The 17,714-nt window shown below is 37.8% G+C and overlaps 4 protein-coding genes and 3 non-coding genes across 7 annotated transcripts; 3 read left to right on the forward strand and 4 right to left on the reverse strand.

Moving 5' to 3' along the window:
- Window positions 1-1,410: 1,410 nt before the first annotated feature.
- Window positions 1,411-4,324, reverse strand: clec-114 (PAN-3 domain-containing protein; the record flags this gene model as incomplete). The annotated part of the gene is made up of 7 exons (NM_061083.2): window positions 1,411-1,507; window positions 1,971-2,125; window positions 2,175-2,299; window positions 2,854-2,971; window positions 3,016-3,162; window positions 3,674-3,835; window positions 4,220-4,324. 7 exons carry the CDS (start codon window positions 4,322-4,324, stop codon window positions 1,411-1,413), a joined length of 909 nt encoding a protein of 302 aa, NP_493484.2.
- C49A1.13 lies at window positions 2,435-2,483 on the forward strand. The gene has a single exon (NR_050733.1). It is a non-coding gene; the product is annotated as an Unclassified non-coding RNA C49A1.13 (non-coding RNA).
- Window positions 2,435-2,483, reverse strand: C49A1.16. The gene has a single exon (NR_050734.1). It is a non-coding gene; the product is annotated as an Unclassified non-coding RNA C49A1.16 (non-coding RNA).
- Window positions 4,325-4,770: 446 nt separating the features above from the next.
- Window positions 4,771-9,557, forward strand: gtnt-15 (Glycosyltransferase family 92 protein). Its single transcript, NM_001375238.3, has 7 exons — window positions 4,771-5,953; window positions 6,008-6,239; window positions 6,290-6,405; window positions 7,462-7,826; window positions 7,890-8,037; window positions 8,087-8,245; window positions 9,260-9,557. The coding sequence occupies exons 1-7, from the start codon at window positions 5,775-5,777 to the stop codon at window positions 9,549-9,551; spliced, it is 1,491 nt and encodes a 496-aa protein (NP_001361871.1). The 5' UTR covers window positions 4,771-5,774; the 3' UTR covers window positions 9,552-9,557.
- A 716-nt stretch (window positions 9,558-10,273) lies between these two features.
- C49A1.10 (MARVEL domain-containing protein) lies at window positions 10,274-12,828 on the reverse strand. Its single transcript, NM_061085.3, has 4 exons — window positions 12,773-12,828; window positions 11,628-11,964; window positions 10,760-10,853; window positions 10,274-10,590 (listed from the first exon to the last, which is right to left on the reverse strand). The coding sequence occupies exons 1-4, from the start codon at window positions 12,806-12,808 to the stop codon at window positions 10,425-10,427; spliced, it is 633 nt and encodes a 210-aa protein (NP_493486.2). The 5' UTR covers window positions 12,809-12,828; the 3' UTR covers window positions 10,274-10,424.
- A 1,047-nt stretch (window positions 12,829-13,875) lies between these two features.
- C49A1.17 lies at window positions 13,876-13,931 on the reverse strand. The gene has a single exon (NR_050735.1). It is a non-coding gene; the product is annotated as an Unclassified non-coding RNA C49A1.17 (non-coding RNA).
- A 672-nt stretch (window positions 13,932-14,603) lies between these two features.
- clec-115 (PAN-3 domain-containing protein) lies at window positions 14,604-15,690 on the forward strand (the record flags this gene model as incomplete). The annotated part of the gene is made up of 6 exons (NM_061086.2): window positions 14,604-14,660; window positions 14,704-14,928; window positions 14,988-15,170; window positions 15,213-15,324; window positions 15,370-15,494; window positions 15,538-15,690. The coding sequence occupies 6 exons, from the start codon at window positions 14,604-14,606 to the stop codon at window positions 15,688-15,690; spliced, it is 855 nt and encodes a 284-aa protein (NP_493487.2).
- Between the last annotated feature and the right edge of the window lie 2,024 nt (window positions 15,691-17,714).

A 17,714-nucleotide genomic window follows, 5' to 3' on the forward strand; every position in this document is an offset into this window, starting at 1 on the left:
GACTATATAAGCCCTGCTGAACACGAATTTTTAACATACAAATTTTTAACTTTTTATTGAAAATAAACTATCAAGCTTAAATTTTAATAGCTCATTGCACCTAGCACACATGAGACATATGCTGAACAGTCCCAAAAAATGCTCAAAATTTTTAAAAATCAGCTCAAACCTCGATTTTCTGAAAATTTGCTCGAATGGCTCAGTGGGATTTTGGAGGGCTTCCAATCTGACAACCGGGGTTCGAGTCCGCACTGTGTCATAAATTTTTTTATTTATTGGTTTGACTATACAAGCCCTGCTGAACACGGATTTCTGACTTATATACTATTTGTAATAACATTTTCAACATTTTGGGGATATATATATATCCCTTCGAAGCTTGGTCTCCAATAGCTTGAACAACTTTAAAACAAGTTCAAAATTGGAAAAAAAAAATATATCGAAATTGCTGAAAAATCAGCTCAAACCGTAATTTTCAAGTTTTTCTGAAAATTTGGCCGAATGGCTCAGTGGGATTTTGGCCGGCTACCAATCTTACGACCGGGGTTCGAGTCCGCACTGTGGCATGAATTTTTGTTTTGCTGTTCTCAGAATAATACAAATCTCCTGAATTCGAATTTTCAACTCTCAAAACCAGAAAGACTTGCTAGGTCGGCTCAAACTTAATTTCTTTTTGTGTACGAGTGGCTCAGTGGGATTCTAGCCAGCTACCAATCTGAGGTCCGGGGTTCGAGTCCGCGATGTGGCATAATTTTTTTTTTGGTGTTATTCTACTAAATTTCGACTTTCCGAGTTCGAATTCGGTCAAAAATTAGACATTTCCACACTGCTTTGTGATTTTTTCGAACTTTTATACCTTCTCAAAAAATCGATATTATTTGTTGATTTTACCCCCTTCCCTTATTTTCCTCTCATTTCTGAGAGTATAGGGAGATGGGGAGCGTGCGAAAGCGGCGAAGCGATCATATTTCAGTTTTCGGGAGCACAGAGTCGAGACGCTGACTTCAATTTTAGTAGTATATGGGACGAGGGACGATTTTGCAATGGAATATTGATTTTGGAGGAAACCCATTGAGTTTTAAGGCATGGGACCTTGAAATTCGGATTCAGAATGTCGATATTAGCCAAATAACACTAAAACAAAAAAATATGCCAAGGCGCGGACTCGAACCCAGGTGGTGAAATTGGTAGTCACCCAAAATCCCACTGAGCCAGTCGGACAAAAAGTTGAAAAGTTCTAGAAAATATGAAATTTGAATAGCAAAATAAAATTAGAAGTCTTAATAAGAAGTTTTCAATAATTCAGGTACTGCTTTCAAAAATTAGCAGGTCGAATTCGGAAACTCTCGAGAAAAATGCTTCTGTGGGCTTCTCGAACAGTTTATGAACCTGGAAGTTTGAAAAATAAAATTAAAATGTTGAATTTAGACTAGTGGGCTTCACTCCGCAGACGTATCCTTTGTAGCATATATTTGTGGGTACCAGCCCTGCGGTTGACATGTTGCATCTAAAAAATTCGAATATTTGGAAAAAATTGGATTTTTTAAATAAAAAAATTCACAAAAAATGGTCCAACTGGCGCATAGTGAAAGTGTTATATTCCTTCCCTTTCCCAAAAATGTCAATTTTTCGAGAAAAAACATTAAAGCTCAAGTTTCCATAGCTATGTGAGCTTAGAAGAGCGTCAGAGTATGCTGAAAAGCCGCAAAAATATCAAAAATTGTTGAAAGTTAGAAAAAACCACGTTTTCCAATAATTTTCAGAAACATGTCCAAATGGCGCAGTGGGATTTTGGCGGGCTTCCAATCAAACGACCGGGGTTCGAGTCCGCTTTGGCAAAAAAAATTTTGTTTTTGAGTTACTGGACTAATTAAACTGTGCTGAGTTCAAATTTCTAGGTTTTTTTACATGTAAAACGGCAGTAATAGTATAGAAAATTCAAAATTTCAAACTTCAGTTAAAAAACCTACCCATTATCATCGATTCCAACTAGAACAGTATTCCCAATCAACAAATTTAAGCATTTTGCAAATTGATCTTGAGTTGTAAGACCATCTGGCTGGTCAGGCGGTGCAAATTGATAGCCAGCATATGCACTGAGCAGCGGATCCGTGTAGGAAAATTCCTGAAAAGTTTTGAGATTCTATGTGACATATGGAGTCTAGTTTACTCACATTTGTACTATTACATGATGCACTTTTCTTAGCTGGAGGCATACAAGATGATTTTCGCTCTCCGTTCACCCAATACCCATATCTATAGTACCCGGAGTCCTTTTTCAGAAGTGGCTGGCCAATACCTGCAAAACATTATTTTTTTTGAACGGAAATAATAAAATTCGGGTTCAGCGGGTTCAAATTAGGAAAATAACACTAAAACAAATTTTATGCCACAGCGCGGACTCGAACCCCGGTCGTCAGACTGGTTGTTTTCCAAAATCCCACTGAGCCATTCGGACAATTTTTTGAAAAATGCTCGAAATTTGGAAACTTGGTTGGAAATTGAAAATTAGGAATTTTTCTACTAGTTAAATGCTCGAAATTGGATTGAAACACGGCAAAGTGTTTTTTTTTCTCACGATTTAACAAGATTGGTCATTTTAAATGAAAATTAGAGATTTCAAACTTGAAAAATCGAACTCAAATGTTCCAATTTAGTCTAAAAACAGAAAACAAAAAAATTATGCCACAGTGCGGACTCGAACCCCGGTCGTCAGATTGGTAGCTCTCCAGAATCCCATTGAGCCATTCGGACAAAAATTCCAAAACATCGTTTTATAGGTAATTCGAGGTACTGATCTCATTTTTCTAAGTTTTAAAACACAATATCATCATATTTTGCTTGAAATCTTACCATAAACATAATTAGTCTCCTCCATACTCTGAAGTCCGCTCAAAATAGCACTAGGTTCTGAAGCTTTGCATTTTGCCACACTATCCACTTGAGTTATGCATTGATTTACTGATGTTACCTGTAACAAAACATATCAAATTTTGTTGACAATCGGCAACTCACCCCAATACACCAAAATCCTTTCGGTCTTTTGAAAAGTCGGTAACCGACCGGACAGTTCAGAGTAATTGTCGTTGTAAAAATCCATTGACTTTCTGAATTTACGGTCATTGTATACTCCAAATAGCTTGTGTCAGTTGCCACGGAGTTCTGAAAACGCGAATTTCGATTTTTGTCCGAATGGCTCAGTAGGATTTTGGAGGACTGCCAAGCAGAAGGCCTGGGTTCGAGTCCGCACAGTGGCATTAATTTTTCTTTTTGTGTTTTTAGACTAAATCAATGACGCTGAGTTCAAAATTCAACATTTCAACTCTTATATTTTGTCGAGAAGCCTAAAATCACTGTAAATTATCAAAAATTTTACTTTTTTCTTGAAAGTGCAAGTTTGGGCACGAAATTTGTCTTAAAATAGCTACAGCCAAAACTAGACTAAGTTCGTCTTAAAATTCAACATTTTTAGCATTTTTAAAGCAAATGTCCGAATGGCTCAGTTGGATTTTGGAGGGCCTCCAATCACACGACCGGGGTTCGAGTCCGCACTGTGGTCTAATTTTTTGTTTTGGGTATATTGAACTAATTCGAAGCTTTTGAGTTTAAATTTTGACCCTTTTCACAATTCGGGGCCAGACTGAGTGTTTTATGCCCAATTTTTGAAACTGACCTTCATAGTATTTGCTGTTGCTGTTTTTGAGCACGTATTTGCGGTAAACTCCATTTTTACAGCGATTTTGAGCTCAGTACTGCTTTCTCTTTCTCTCAGCCTTTTTAATTGCCCCAAACTGAACACCTGGCAGTTTTTAGAGCCCTTTTCCACGTAGACAGCCTGAAAATTGGAAGATTAGCCAAAATTCCTGATAAAAACCCAAAGTTATGGCATAATTTAAGTTAAAATATGGTGGGAACACATAAATTAAGTTAATTACACCAAAATAAAAATATGTGCCACAGTGCGGACTCGAACCCAGGTCGTGAGATTGGTGGTCGGCGAAAATTCCACTGAGCCATTTGGACATTTTTTTCGAAAATTTTGAAAAATTTGGTTCTTATGGAAAAATTCTGCTGGAAATTATTTTTGATGTTAAAATATGCATAAAATTACATAATATCTCCAAAATCCAGTTTTTTTCAAAAATTCTCGGAAAATTTTTTTTTCGATTTTTTTATTAAATTTTTTGTATTTTTAGATTTATATTTTTAGGTAACTTACTACACAAGTATCCATACTAAAACAATAACCACTACAAAAAGAAATTGTTGCAGTTCGGTTACTGTAGTTCGGTGAGACCACTGGTTGTCCAAAGATCAGCACCATTTTGTATAAGGATTCTACCTAAAATTTTTTTTTTTGAAGAATTGTAATAATTTTGGTTACAGCATGTCCGATTGTCTATAGTTGCACTGAAACACAATTTTCTGCGGCAGGCCGGACTCGAACCCCGGACCCCGATTGGTAGCCCTGCAAAATCCCACTGCGCCATTCGGACATTTTAGTTTAATGTGAAGGATTTTGCAAAAAAAGTTATAATATATTTTCAGTTTGTTTTTCAGAAATTCAGTTTCACTGTTGAAAATAAATTTTTCCAGAATAATTCCTTATACCCGTTCAGCCTAGGAAAAGTGCATGAAGAAGCCTACATTGAAGAAGATTTCAATCTTTTTTGCATGTTATGAAGAGTGCCAAAGGTATCGGAGATTATGATCTTTTGAATTGGAGAAATTATTTTCCAAACTGCACACATGGGCAACATAACCTGTACAGTATCCTTACAGTAAGCCTACAGTAAGCCTACAGTAAGCCTACAGTAAGTCTACAGTAAGCCTAGAGTAACCCTACAATATCACTGTACTCCTACTGCACCCCGCCACTACTCCTACAATACTTCTACAGTGTCCATACAAACTTGCTACACTAACCTACAGTACTCCCACAGTACCCTTACAGTACTCCTACAGTAACCCTACAGTACTTAAACACTATTCCCCTAGTACCCCCTACCATACTCCCACAATTCCTCTACTGTATTCTCACATTAAGGAAAGCAATACTCCTACAGTACTCCTACAGTACGCCCCCAATACCCTCACAGTACTCTTACAGCACCACTGTACTCATACAGTACTGCTACAGTATCAATACAAAATCGCTACAAAAACCTACAGCACTCCCCGAGTACCCCCTACAATACTCCTACAGTAACTGTACAGTACCCTACCATAATCCCACACTACCTCCATAGTACTCTCACATTAAGGAAAACAATATTCCCACAGTACTTCTACAGTACGACCCCAGTACCCATACAGTACTCACCCAGCATTCTTACAGTTATTCTACAGTAACCTTACACTTCTCCTTCACTTTCCCCACACTACCCCAACAGTACCCTTAAAGTACTCCTACAGTACCTCTACACCTTTCCTACATTTCCCCTACACTACGCCTACAGTTTACATACACTCTTCCCCCAGTACCCCTACACTATTTCCCCAGTACTCTCACAGTAATCCTACAGTAACCCTACAGCACTCAAACATTATTTCCCCAGTACCCCTACAGTACCCCTACAGTACCCCTACAGTCCGCCAAAGAAAGATCAAAAATACATACCCGATATGTTTCACTTTCGAAAAGTACGTGACGAAATGAATATCTAGATTAAAATCCTCGATTTCAAAATTCATACGATCGCTTTATTCATACGAATCGTTCAAAAGTTCATTCAAAAGACGATTTTTATAGATTTCTGGCCTATAGTCTTAAGATGAAACGGTTCACAAGCAAAAAACAGTGTATGTTTATAATTGTGATATTCAACTTGGTTCTATTACTGTTTTACTCGATAAGTATTATTTTCAAAAATGAAAGCAGAATTTCGCCAGAAAAGTTTCCAGTTTCTCATGCTTTCATAAATTCTGTCTATTATTATCCAACTTCCAAATCGTGAGTATTTTTCATTCAATACGGTTATATAATAGTATTATTCCCCTACTACAGTCTTGGTAAGAATGCATTAGCCTTCACAATGGCTTTAGATCAATACAGTCACAGTATGAAAAACCACAAGTTTACGGTTCTCGGCTACAACTCGACACATTCAACGGAATCCATTGCAACTTCACAAACAGAAGGAATTCGAATATGTCGATATGTTACATTGATGGCGAGGACTAATACAGTAGATAATTTGGAGAAAATTAAAATTGAGTCAAATGGGGTTTCGGTTGAGGTAAGGGGCCCCACTCTTCAACAATCTTTAAAAAAAATTTTTTTTTTAAGATTCCGTTCAAAATCGCGCGATATACTGCACCGAAGCCTGTCATCATATGTATCTCTCCACAGTTTGCAGCGGAGCAGTGGCAAATGTTTCTAATGCATGTTCATGTGGCTAACAGGTAAAAAGTAGCAGGGCTCTATGCAGTGTCGTGTTGCGACTAAAAGCTAGATATGGTCAATTCAAAACTAGCTCGAATGGGCTTAAACTGGCTTAAAACAAGGCCAAGACTAGTTTAAACTAGTCTAGGCTAGACAAAACCAGCTCAAAATTGTTCAAATTAAATTAAACAAGTTCAAAGTCTAAACCAACTGAAAACTAGCTCAATATAGTTTTAACTAGCTCAAAGAGCTTTATCTATTCACAGGTAAAACAGACTAGCTTAAACTGGTCAAGACTGGCTAAAAAGTTCAAACTAATTCAAAACAGCTCAAACTAGTCTTTTTTCTATAATCTAAAAAACTAGCTCTTAGCTAGCTCAAAACTAGCTCCAACTAGTCTAAACCAGCTGAAAACTAGCTCAACCTAGTCTTAACTCTAGCTCAAAGAGCTCAAAGTATTCACTATTAGCTCAGACTAGCTTAAACTACTCAAGACTGGCCGAAAAAGTTCAAACTATTATAATTCAAAATAGCTTACACTAGTCTACACTAGCAAAAAACCAGCTCAAACTAGTCTAAAATAGCTTAAAACTAGCTCAAACCTAGGCCAACACTAGTTCAAACTAGTGTAAACCAGCTGAAAACTAGCTCAACCTAATCTCAACTAGCTCAAAAAGCTGAAACTATTCAAAATTAGTTCAGACCAGCTCAAAAAGTTTAAACTATTTCAAAATATCTTACACTAATTTACACTAGCTGAAAACCAGCTTAAACTAGTCTGAACTAGCTAAAAACTAGCTCAAAGCTAGTTTAAACTAGTCTAGGCTATCCAAAACCAGCTCAAAATAGTTCAAACTAAGTCATAGCAAGCTCAAACTAGCCTAGATCCGCTCAAAACTTACTCAGAACTGGTTCAAACTAGCTCAAAACTAGCTTAAACTAGCGCAAACTAGTCTGAACTAGTTGAGAACGAGCTCTAACTAGTTTAAACTAGTCTGAACTAGCTCAAGCCTAGCTCAAACTAGTTCCACGTTATACTAGTTGCAGTCCGAATTATTATGATCCATACTGTACAGATTCGGAGGTCATCTCCACATCTATCTCACATCAATCATCGAATCATATTTCAAGCTAATGAAGGAATATGAACGTCAAGGCTACATAACTCTAGACTACTGGCTGCGTATGAAGTTCTCGGACCCTAAAACTCCATACATTGAGCCGAATGAAAATGTTGAGTGGAGACATCAAGCGGGTGCACAAACGGATTGTCTACTTCAATACAAGGAAGCCGCAGAATACATTGCGTTTTTTGATATGGATGATATCTTGTTCCCGAAGGAGTACCCGATCTATCTGGAAGAGTTCAACTCGGTACTTGCAGCACACCCCGGCACCAATTACTTGTTTTATGGGAGAAGGGAGCATGAATTTGTTAAAGGTATGGGTATGGGTATATGGGGGTGTTAAAACATAGGTACCCACTTAATTCGCTCAATTTCAGCCTCAACTCTGTCCGACTTCAGTTTTACCGACCTTGTCAAAAGTCTCCGTTCATCTCAAACCATAAAAAATGGAAAAGTCGTTGTAAGACCCGATGCATACAATTCCACGTGGATCCACAATAGCCAGCATGTCAGTTTCGATACGAGGTGCTATATACGACTTAACAGTTCAAACTTAACAGTAGTCTTGTTTCAGTGTTAAAGTGAAAAGTCCATCATTGGTACATGTGCAGCTGCCGGTTGATAAAAATGGGAAAAGGAATCATTCTAGGGATTTGTGGAAGATTGAGTTTGGATCATTGAATGAGACAATTCGAGAGGAAGATGTCAGAGCAATCGAGGAGGACATCAATAGGTAAACTTTGCAGAGTAGATGGTAGCAGGGGGGTACTGTAGGGATACTGTAGGAGTAGTGTGTGGGTACAGGGATACTGTAGAGGTACTGTAGGATTACTGTAGGATTACTGTAGTTTTGAAATAATTGATTTTTTGTCATTTGAAGGGATATTGGTTGTGGTTAGTGGAAAGATATGGGCGGGATACTGTAGCAGTACTGTATGGGTTTGTAGGGGTACTGTAGGATAACTGTAGTTTTAGAAAAATTGATTTTTCTCTCTTTTGAAGGGCTATTGCTTTGGGGTTAGTGAGGGGTTAGTGGGGGGATATGGTCGGGGTACTGTGGCAGTACTGTATGGGTTTGTAGGGGTACTGTAGAATAACTGTAGTTTTAGAAACATTGATTTTTCTGTCTTTTGAAGGGACATGGGTTTGGGGTTAGTGAGGGGTTAGTAGGGGGATATGGCCGGGGTACCGTAAGTACTGTAAGGGTTACTGTAGAACTATGGTAGGATTACTGTAGTTTGGGAAAAATTGACTTTTCGTCTTTTGAAGAGATATTGGTTTGGGGTTAGTGGGGGGAGGGAATATGGTCGGGGTACTGTGGCAGTACTGTATGGGTTTGTAGGGGTACTGTAGGATAACTGTAGTTTTAGAAAAATTGATTTTTCTGTCTTTTAAGGGCTTATGGGTTTGGGGTTAGTGGGGGATAGGGTCGGGGTACTGTAGCAATGCTGTAGAGGCACTGTAGGACTACGGTGGGATTACTGTAGTTGTGGAAAAATTAATTGTTTTTGTATTTTGAAGGGATATAGGTTTGGGGTTAGTTAGGGGTTAGGGGGCAAGGATATGGTACTGTATGAGTACTGTAGGATTACTGTAGTTTGGGAAAAATTGACTTTTCAGCTTTTTAAGAGATATTGGTTTGGGGTTAGTGGGGGATATGGTCGGAGTACTGTAGCAGTACTGTAGGGGTTCTGTAGGAGTACTATAGAAGTACTGTTGATGTACTGTATTACTCAATTTTTTCCAGAATGAAGAATTCAACAGTTATCTCCACACTAGCACTACTCCTCCCAAACTCTGATTTCTACTTGCCAATCGTTTTTAAATGTTACTTTGACGCTTTTTACAAAGCCGCATTCGTGGCTCGAACCGGTGTTCCGAGATGCCCAAACGCGGATATTTGTGATCTACCACAACGAGAAGACTATAAGTGTATTCATTCAGATGCTCAATACATTTCTGGACCCGACATGCGTCCTGTTACTTATCATTTTTCAACTAGTACCTTTTGGTCGAAAGATATTGGGTGTTATCAGTAAAAGTTTTTGCGGCTTTGTATGTGTTTGAGCTCTAAAAAACAAGGCTCTGCGTGATTTTTGAGATTTTGATACTATAAATTTTGAAGTTTGCAAGTCAGATTTAGTCTAAAATCACCTTTAAAAAATTAATGCCACAGTGCGGACTCGAACCCCGGTCGTGTGATTGGAAGCCCTTCAAAATCCCACTGAGCCATTTGGACATTTTTCTTAAAATTGGTCAAAATTATCCAAAACTTTGAGAAACCAACTTTTGGTTAGTTTTCTAATTTTTTTGTATTTCATTTTATTCTCTCCTCATGGCAAACTATAAACCCGGAAACTAAAAAAAATCTGGCTCACTTTCGAAAATATCGCATAGCACAAAATCAGTCGACCAAGAAAGAGCATGTTTGAAGCGGAAATATGCAAAAAATGAAGTCATTTTTTTCCCTGAATTTTTGGAAATCGCCGAGACATTGTTTCCATGGGCTCCCAAACGGCTATTATTTTGGGGGAGCATTTGCAAATGGGATTTTTTTTTGTCTGAATATTGTTCTCTGTCGGACTGGGAAAAAGAAAAATTTGCGAAATACGGGGAAGAATAGACAATATTTGGGCCAAGTGAATTTGGTCTTCAACAAAAATCTGAAAATCAAACAAAAAATAAATTTTGGAAAAAAATTGCATTTTTTAATTTTTTTTAATTTTTGATTTATAGCTAATAATATTATTAATTGCATAATATTGCCAAAATAATATTTTATTGGTTTACAAAGTAAAATAAAAAATCATAAAAATATCGATTTTTCCGAAAAAATTTTTTTGAATTTTTTGAAATTTTTTTTTTCAAAAATCGTCACTTTTTTTCCAAAAAACTTGAAATATTATCAATTTTTACAAATATCTCTGTCCATTATTTGCATCATTTCTTCTCTCATCTCCATATGGATACTGATCTCCCATGGCTACGGAGCCATGCTTATTATCCTTGGGGAAGTCGTTGACCACTTGCCAATTGACTCGATTCTCATTATCGATTGATTCGTAGTGGCAGAGATGTCTGAAAATGTGTTGAATTGCAAAAAATAAAAATAAAATACGTTTTTAAATTTTTTGAAAAAAAACATTTTTTTTTTGAAAAATTTCCAAAAAAAAATTTTCAAAAATTTTTCAAACTCAATTTTGTACTATAATTTTCAATTTTAACAGTATTCTGAGTTAAAACTCACTTATACAGACGATAAACAATGTAAAGGAAGAAAATCTCAAGAAGTGCCACCAGGAGGTAGATAACGATAATCATGATGCCGAGCAGGAAGGTTGCTGTAATAAAAACATGATATAACTTGTTAACTGACTACTTTTTTGAGAATTTCTGATATGCATGTTGAAGCTGACAATTTTTGCTTCTCTTTGCTAATTGACAACTTTTCACTGGCATTTTTAGTTTTAGAGATATACCCTCTTGTCCAATTTTCCTAAACTTTCAGAAAACTAAGCTCGAAGAGCTGTTCCTGGCTTTGGAACTTAAACTTTTGAAATCACCATGTTTAAATTAGTCTAATTACACAAAAACAAAAAATTATGCCACTGTGCGGACTCGAACCCCGGACGTCTGATTGGTGGTCGGCCAAAATTCCACTGAGCCACTTGAACCCTTTTTTTTTGAAAATTAAAAAAAAACATTTGGGATCCTATTTTTTGTGTAATTTTTCTATTTAAATAGTGTTTCTTGCTGAAAAGTACAATTTTATGTAAAAACTCTTATTTTCTAAATCTTTTTCAGCACTTCTGTGCTCCGTGAGCTTTTTTTTCAGTTTTTTGGTAAAAAATTTAGACTCATCTAGTCAAAGTTGATATACTCACACAAAAATAAAAATTTACGCCACAGTGCGGACTCGAACCCCGGACGTGTGATTGGTGTTCGTCCAAAATCTCACTGCGCCATTCGGACATTTTTTTTTTGCGAAATTCAGCTTATAGGTTTTTAATTCACTGAATTTGATTTTCTGAGTCTTTTTTTGAATAATTTCTTCAATTTTTTCTTGAGAATTTGAAAAAACCAAGTTTTTTCGGGCTAAAACAAAAAAAACTCACAGTCATCACTCATATAATAGTTGCTCACTCCAAGAAGATTTCGAATTCCACGATAAGCGCCAAAAAGCATCAGAATCGCTACAATAACTGCGACCAAAATCAGGAAAATCACCAAAAAGATCTGCGCCGACAAATGTGGAATTAGCCAGCGAGCATTTTCCGATTTGATTGCGTAGACGAAAAGAGCAATTGCGATTAAAATAATAAACACTGAAATAATGCCAAGAAGGAACCAAATAAAGTAGTTTGAGCCAAATAAGTGGAAATTCCGGAACAATCCATATACAGCCAAGGCGCAGAGGAATAGCTCCACTACTGCGACAACAAGCCCGGCGGTCTGTAGGAAAATCGACTTTTGGGAGGGTAGGAGCTGAGATATAAAAAAGTTGTCACGTTTGAAATTGTAGCTCACATTGTTAGCTATATTTTATTAGTTGGAAATTTTTTGATAGCTCTTTCAGTTTTCGAGATATAAAGGTTTAAAAATTGCTTATTTAAAAATTTGATTTTTTAATTCAAATTTCATATTTGTGGGTTCCGAGAGCTGTTTAATCTGCAAAATGTGAAAATTTGATCTTAAAAACTACGAATTCCTCAAATAGCAACAAAAAAAAATTTATGCCAGAGCGCGGACTCGAACCCTGGTCGTGTGATCTGTAGCCCACCAAAATCCCACTGAGCCATTCGGACATTTTTCTTGATTATTTGTTAAAAAAAAAAACTTCTTTGAAGTGGAATTCCATTTTAAATATGTATAAATTGGCATATTAGATGTTGTGGAAAAGTTAAAATTACAGCTGTTTGAGAGGGATTTTTTTTTCGAATTTTAGAAAATTTTTGGGCTCCGCGATCATTTTCAGCTTAAAGTCTAAGGAATTCTAGCTCAGAATTAACAATTTAGTCAATACACAACAAAACAAAAAATGTATGCCAGAGCGTGGACTCGAACTGGTCGTGAGATTGGCGACCCTATGAAATCCCACTGAGCCATTCGGACATTTTTCTTGATTTTCAGTTTTTCTAATTTTTTTTTGAAATACATGTTTTAAAACGCTCTAAATTTGATTTTCAAGTTTATACATTTAAAAATTCAAGTTGAAAAGTCGAAATTTTGATTTTTAAAGTAACTAAATGACAAATCTCACCTTCAGATTGGAACAAGGCACATAGGATTTTGCCATGATTTCCTGGTAGAATATACCTAAAAATTGGAGTTTTACAGTGAAAAAAGAAGTATATTACAAATTGTGACGTCATTCGCGTGGGGTGAGAGGGTAGGGGGGAAAGATGATAGGAAAATGTGTGAAAAGGGGATATAAAACAGGGGAAAAGGAAAAATAATAGAAAAGAAAAATAGTAAAAGCTGATATAATTGAATTAACAATTAAATTAATTTCGGGAGAATTTTTTAGGTTGAAAAAATTGAAAAAAAAACTGCTGAACTCAACTGGCTTATTCAAACCTTCATAACTTAGCAGAGCACAAAGATATCTAAAAATTGTCAACTAACAAATTGTAGCAAATTTTATGAAGATCAATTTTTATGAAGATCATTTTGTTAGTTGACAACTTTTTAATAACTCGATTTGCCGCGGAGTTACAAGAGTTTTAAGCTGGGGGGTTGTGCACCGATACCCCCCCCCCCCCCCCCCCGGCGGGAGGGGTCATGTCAGGGGCCCTAATGGGGAAGGTGTTCTATAGACACCCCGTGTCAATACCTATATTATGTTTGATTTCTCGCATTACCTGAGCAAACTTTTCAATTTTCGGAGTAGTCTAACCTACAGAGGCTCTACATACATCCTAAACTTCCAAAATTTTCACCCTAAAATTCTGAAATTTAACTTAAAAATTTAAACTTCTATTTCAAAAATCAAAAACCCCAAAAATCGTAGGTGGGTAGCGGTGTGGGAACAAAGAGAAAGAAGAAGAAGAAGCCGGAGAAAAGTGTAACCGATCATTTCGAGAGCTGCGAGAGAGTGAGAGAGACGCAGAGAAAGAGAGCGGGTGTTAGGATGTGTAAACGGGGCTCCCGGGAAGATCACGACATGTGCTCTCTCCATCATCGCTGAGGGAGATGAAGAGAATACCAAAATATCTCTTCTTTTTATCTTTTCCAGAGCAGATAAATCAGAAGGCACATGGAAAAAGTCAGCTGAAAACATGAAGCATTTGATCTAAAATTTTTTTAAAAATTGGGATTTTCGAGAAAATTTGAAGGTTTTCTAGATTTTGAAAATTTTTGTCCAAGTGGCGCAGTGGGATTTTTAAGGGCTTCCAATCTGACGTCCGTGGTTCGAGTCCGCAGTGTGGCATACATTTTTGTTTTGGTGTTCTTATACTATTTTGGGTGTTTGAAATTCAAATTGTCAAGTTTTAAAGTCGGAAATTGCTTGTGGGGCTCAAAAAATAAATCAATAAAACAACGGCGGATACTGCGAATTCTGCATTAAAATGCAAATTTCAAATTGTGAAAATATGAGAAATCAGTTAAAATATTTGAAAATCTTGTTTTCCAGCATTTTAATTCAATTTCCCCCATTTTTAAAACATTTATTTTTGTCCACGTGGCGCAGTTGGATTTTGGAGGGCTTCCAATCTGACGTCCGGGGTTCGAGTCCGCGCTGTGGCATAAATTTTTGTCTCGGTGTTATTAGACTAATTAAAACCTGCCGAGTTCAAAATGTTTAGTTTCCACAGCAGAAAAATGATTTCTCCACGTGCCTGACACCCAAAAGCCTCAGAGGTCTATAACATTCCAGAGATCCGGGAGGTTTCTTGGGTCTTCTAAGTCCCAGGGGCTCTTGAGTTACAATTTGTTTGACCGAATCTCCAAAAATATGGAATTTTTGGGATTTTTGGCGGAGTCGGCAATAAAATTTGTTGTTCCTCCGGGCTGTTACTATGGAAATTTGGTCCAAAAAAAAAATTGTCTGCTCCTTCCAAAAAAAAAATCATTTTCTCATATTTGAAACTATGAACACTCAGCTTTACCTTTTCGTTCTTGGCATTCTGACAAAACTCGCATTTTCAGTAAGCATATCCTAAACAGATTCACTTTAAGATATTAATTTAGAACCAGACCCCACAGAAAATGATATTGATCCACGGCGCGCCAATGATCTACTTCAACTTCACCGAGAAAACTGCCACCTGGGAAACTTGCATCACTACCTGCTACAGTAGCCCGGGCTGTATCGTAGCAGGATTTGAGGATGGAATCTGTAAACTGTTTGAGATTGGTAGTATCTCAACAATCAAGAGATTGGATGCGAATTCCGGGAAGCAGGTGGCAGTGAAGGTAAGAAAAACGCTTGATGGGGTTTCGTTTTAGGATCTGTCGGATCTATGTGGATTCAGATCATCTCCAACTTGACCAGCTGCGCCTCTACCGCAGCTGGAAACTCCTTGCAAAGTCTGATAGAACCTGATCAACCCTACAACATCACCATATCTCTGGACACCTGGACTATCCGGCAGCCTCCCAAGTGCCCGGAGAACTTCCAAATCTTTGAGAGACCGTTAGGGTCATGGTGCATCGGGGTAGGCTTAACAGAAATAATGTTGCCTATTGTTAATGTTCAGGTAATCACTCAACAAAAAGCCACTCAGCCAGAAGGCACCAGGTACTGCCGGGAGGTGTACAATGGAGTTCTTAGTGGATTCGATAATAACACGGAGAAGGAATTTGTTGTCAGTAAGTATCACTTTCTAAGGTTAACAATGAATTATCGGGTTCCAGAGAGCACAAAGGGTACGGTAGCCAGTGGAAATGGGTACCAAGGCGATGCATATTGGGTGAATGGGGAGCGGAAGAGCAGTTGTATGTGGAAAAATCAAACTGGGCCGGACTGTGAGGGAGTTAAGGTAATATGTCATTGATCTTCTAGAAGCAAAATTTTCATTCCAGGCCTTCACAATAACCGACCCACTAATCTCCACGATCTCCTACAATTGGGGTGATTATGAGCCAAGTGGGATGATTGATAACCAGGGTACGAGCAATTGTATAGTGTTTCGAGTTGGTAGAACAGTTGGAAGAGGGACTGATGATGCACCGTAAGGTTCTAGTTCTGTTTAAAATTCTCTAATGATGGTTTAGGTGTGATTGGACGGAATACGCAGGGGTCGATAGGTACATGGGATTTGTGTGCGGGACGAGGCCGGTTTGAAGAATCATTGCTAACCATGTTCCATGTTAACATGAATATATTTTGTTGAAATGAATATATTTCGATATAATTCATATTTTTATAGCGATGTTCATTTTCAGTCCTCACAATAGTGCTAATACTATTATTTATTAGTGAGAATAGCACGTGGTGTCAGACTGTCTCATTGCGGTTTGATCTATAAAAAATGCGGGATTTTTTCCTCCAGAAAAATGTGACGTCAGCACGCTCTTAACCGTGCGAAACCAGTTAAGATATCTCAAAGGATTAAAAAGGATTAAAGGACGATCCGTTCTTCAAGTGCTATGCACTGCGGATCTGGGATTCAGGTACACTGCCTGGTGGTGATCCCTCTGGCATGTAATTTAAGCCACGTCCTAGTCGGGGACTGTGGCCGATAATCCAGTCGTGGATTGCTCCACTTCCCAATAGAGGCTGGGTGAACCTAGGGGGGTGAGGCCGGACTTGAACTCGTGACCTCCAGACTGCTAGCGGCCACCACGACCGACTGAGCTATCTGCCCCACTCTCCCGCATTTTTTGAAGATCAAAGGGAAGTGGGACTTTCTGACTCCACGTGGGATAGAGTAGTGAATATCGCGAATATGGTCAGACATTGTAAACACAATTACTCTAATTTACAATCATTTACAACCCTTCACAATGCGCGTCACAAAATACCGACAAAAAGGCCGAACTAGAGAAGACCACTTAATGGCCGCTCTGTGTCTTGGCATTTTATTTATTTATTCATCATGGAAACAAAAAGAATATGATAAGAAAACATAACCGGTTATGATATTTACACGTGTAGATGAATAAATTAAAATAAACTCGGCCCGACAGAGCGCGAGTTTAAGTGAGAGGGAAAGAGATCAGAATTTAGATATTTGACAATCAAGAAGCAAAAGGAATTGTGATGGGGAGAGGAAAAAGCTAGAGTTGCGTACAATGCTATTCCATATTGGCACTACTTGGGAGAAAAAGCTACGACATTTGGGATTTTTAATTTTAATGAGCATCGGACGACGAGACGAGTTAGCAAGCGTAACAAAGTCACTGCTTTTTGGGAAGTGCGCTGCGCCGGTAAGAATTTTGTATAGAAGCAATAGTTGGGCTCTTAGGCGGAGAGAGCGGGCTGATGAAATTCCTAGAATTTTTAGTCGGTTTTCGTAGGATTTGGAGAAAGCATTGTGTGTTTGTGGAGCATTTTTTATTTTGTATTTAAAATTGCAGCGCTGTAGGACCCGTTTAGAAAAGTATTTGAGAAGAGATTCTAGTGTGCTTGATAAATTAGATGTTGGTGGAGGGGAGTATATGACTGATCCGTATTCAAGGATAGGGGAAACGTAGGTCTTGTACATATTTATATAGAATTTAGGGGAAGAAGAGGAGAAACATTTGAGGATTTGTTTAGCGCGTAAGAGGGCAAGAGAAGTGGCTCTGTTTATATGAGGTTTAAACGTTAACTTGGAGTCAGTGTAGAGACCAAGGTCGCGCACTGAGTTGGTGGGGGAAACTGTGATGTTGTCAACGGTGTAAACATTTTTAGAATTCTTTTTGCCTAACTGAAGAAGGGCGGTTTTGGCAGGGGCAAGCGGGAGTTGGTTATCTTTTGACCAATTAGCAATTAAATCTATGGCTGCTTGTAATTCAGAAGGGCTGTGACCAAATAATTTAATATCGTCCGCAAAACATGAGAAATGGACGGTAGGAGGGATTGAGTGTAGTAGATCATTGATGAACAGGATAAAAAGAAGTGGACCCGATACAGTTCCCTGGGGAACGCCAGAGGGTACAGAGTATTTTTGGGTTGAGGTTATACTGTTCACTTTAAGGGAAAATGATCTGTTTGTGAGAAAGGATTCAAACCATCTAGTGTAGTTACTGTGGATACCTATATGTTCTAGTTTTTC

This window comes from Caenorhabditis elegans, chromosome I, assembly GCF_000002985.6.
Source record: "Caenorhabditis elegans chromosome I".
In the NCBI taxonomy this organism is placed as follows: domain Eukaryota; kingdom Metazoa; phylum Nematoda; class Chromadorea; order Rhabditida; family Rhabditidae; genus Caenorhabditis; species Caenorhabditis elegans.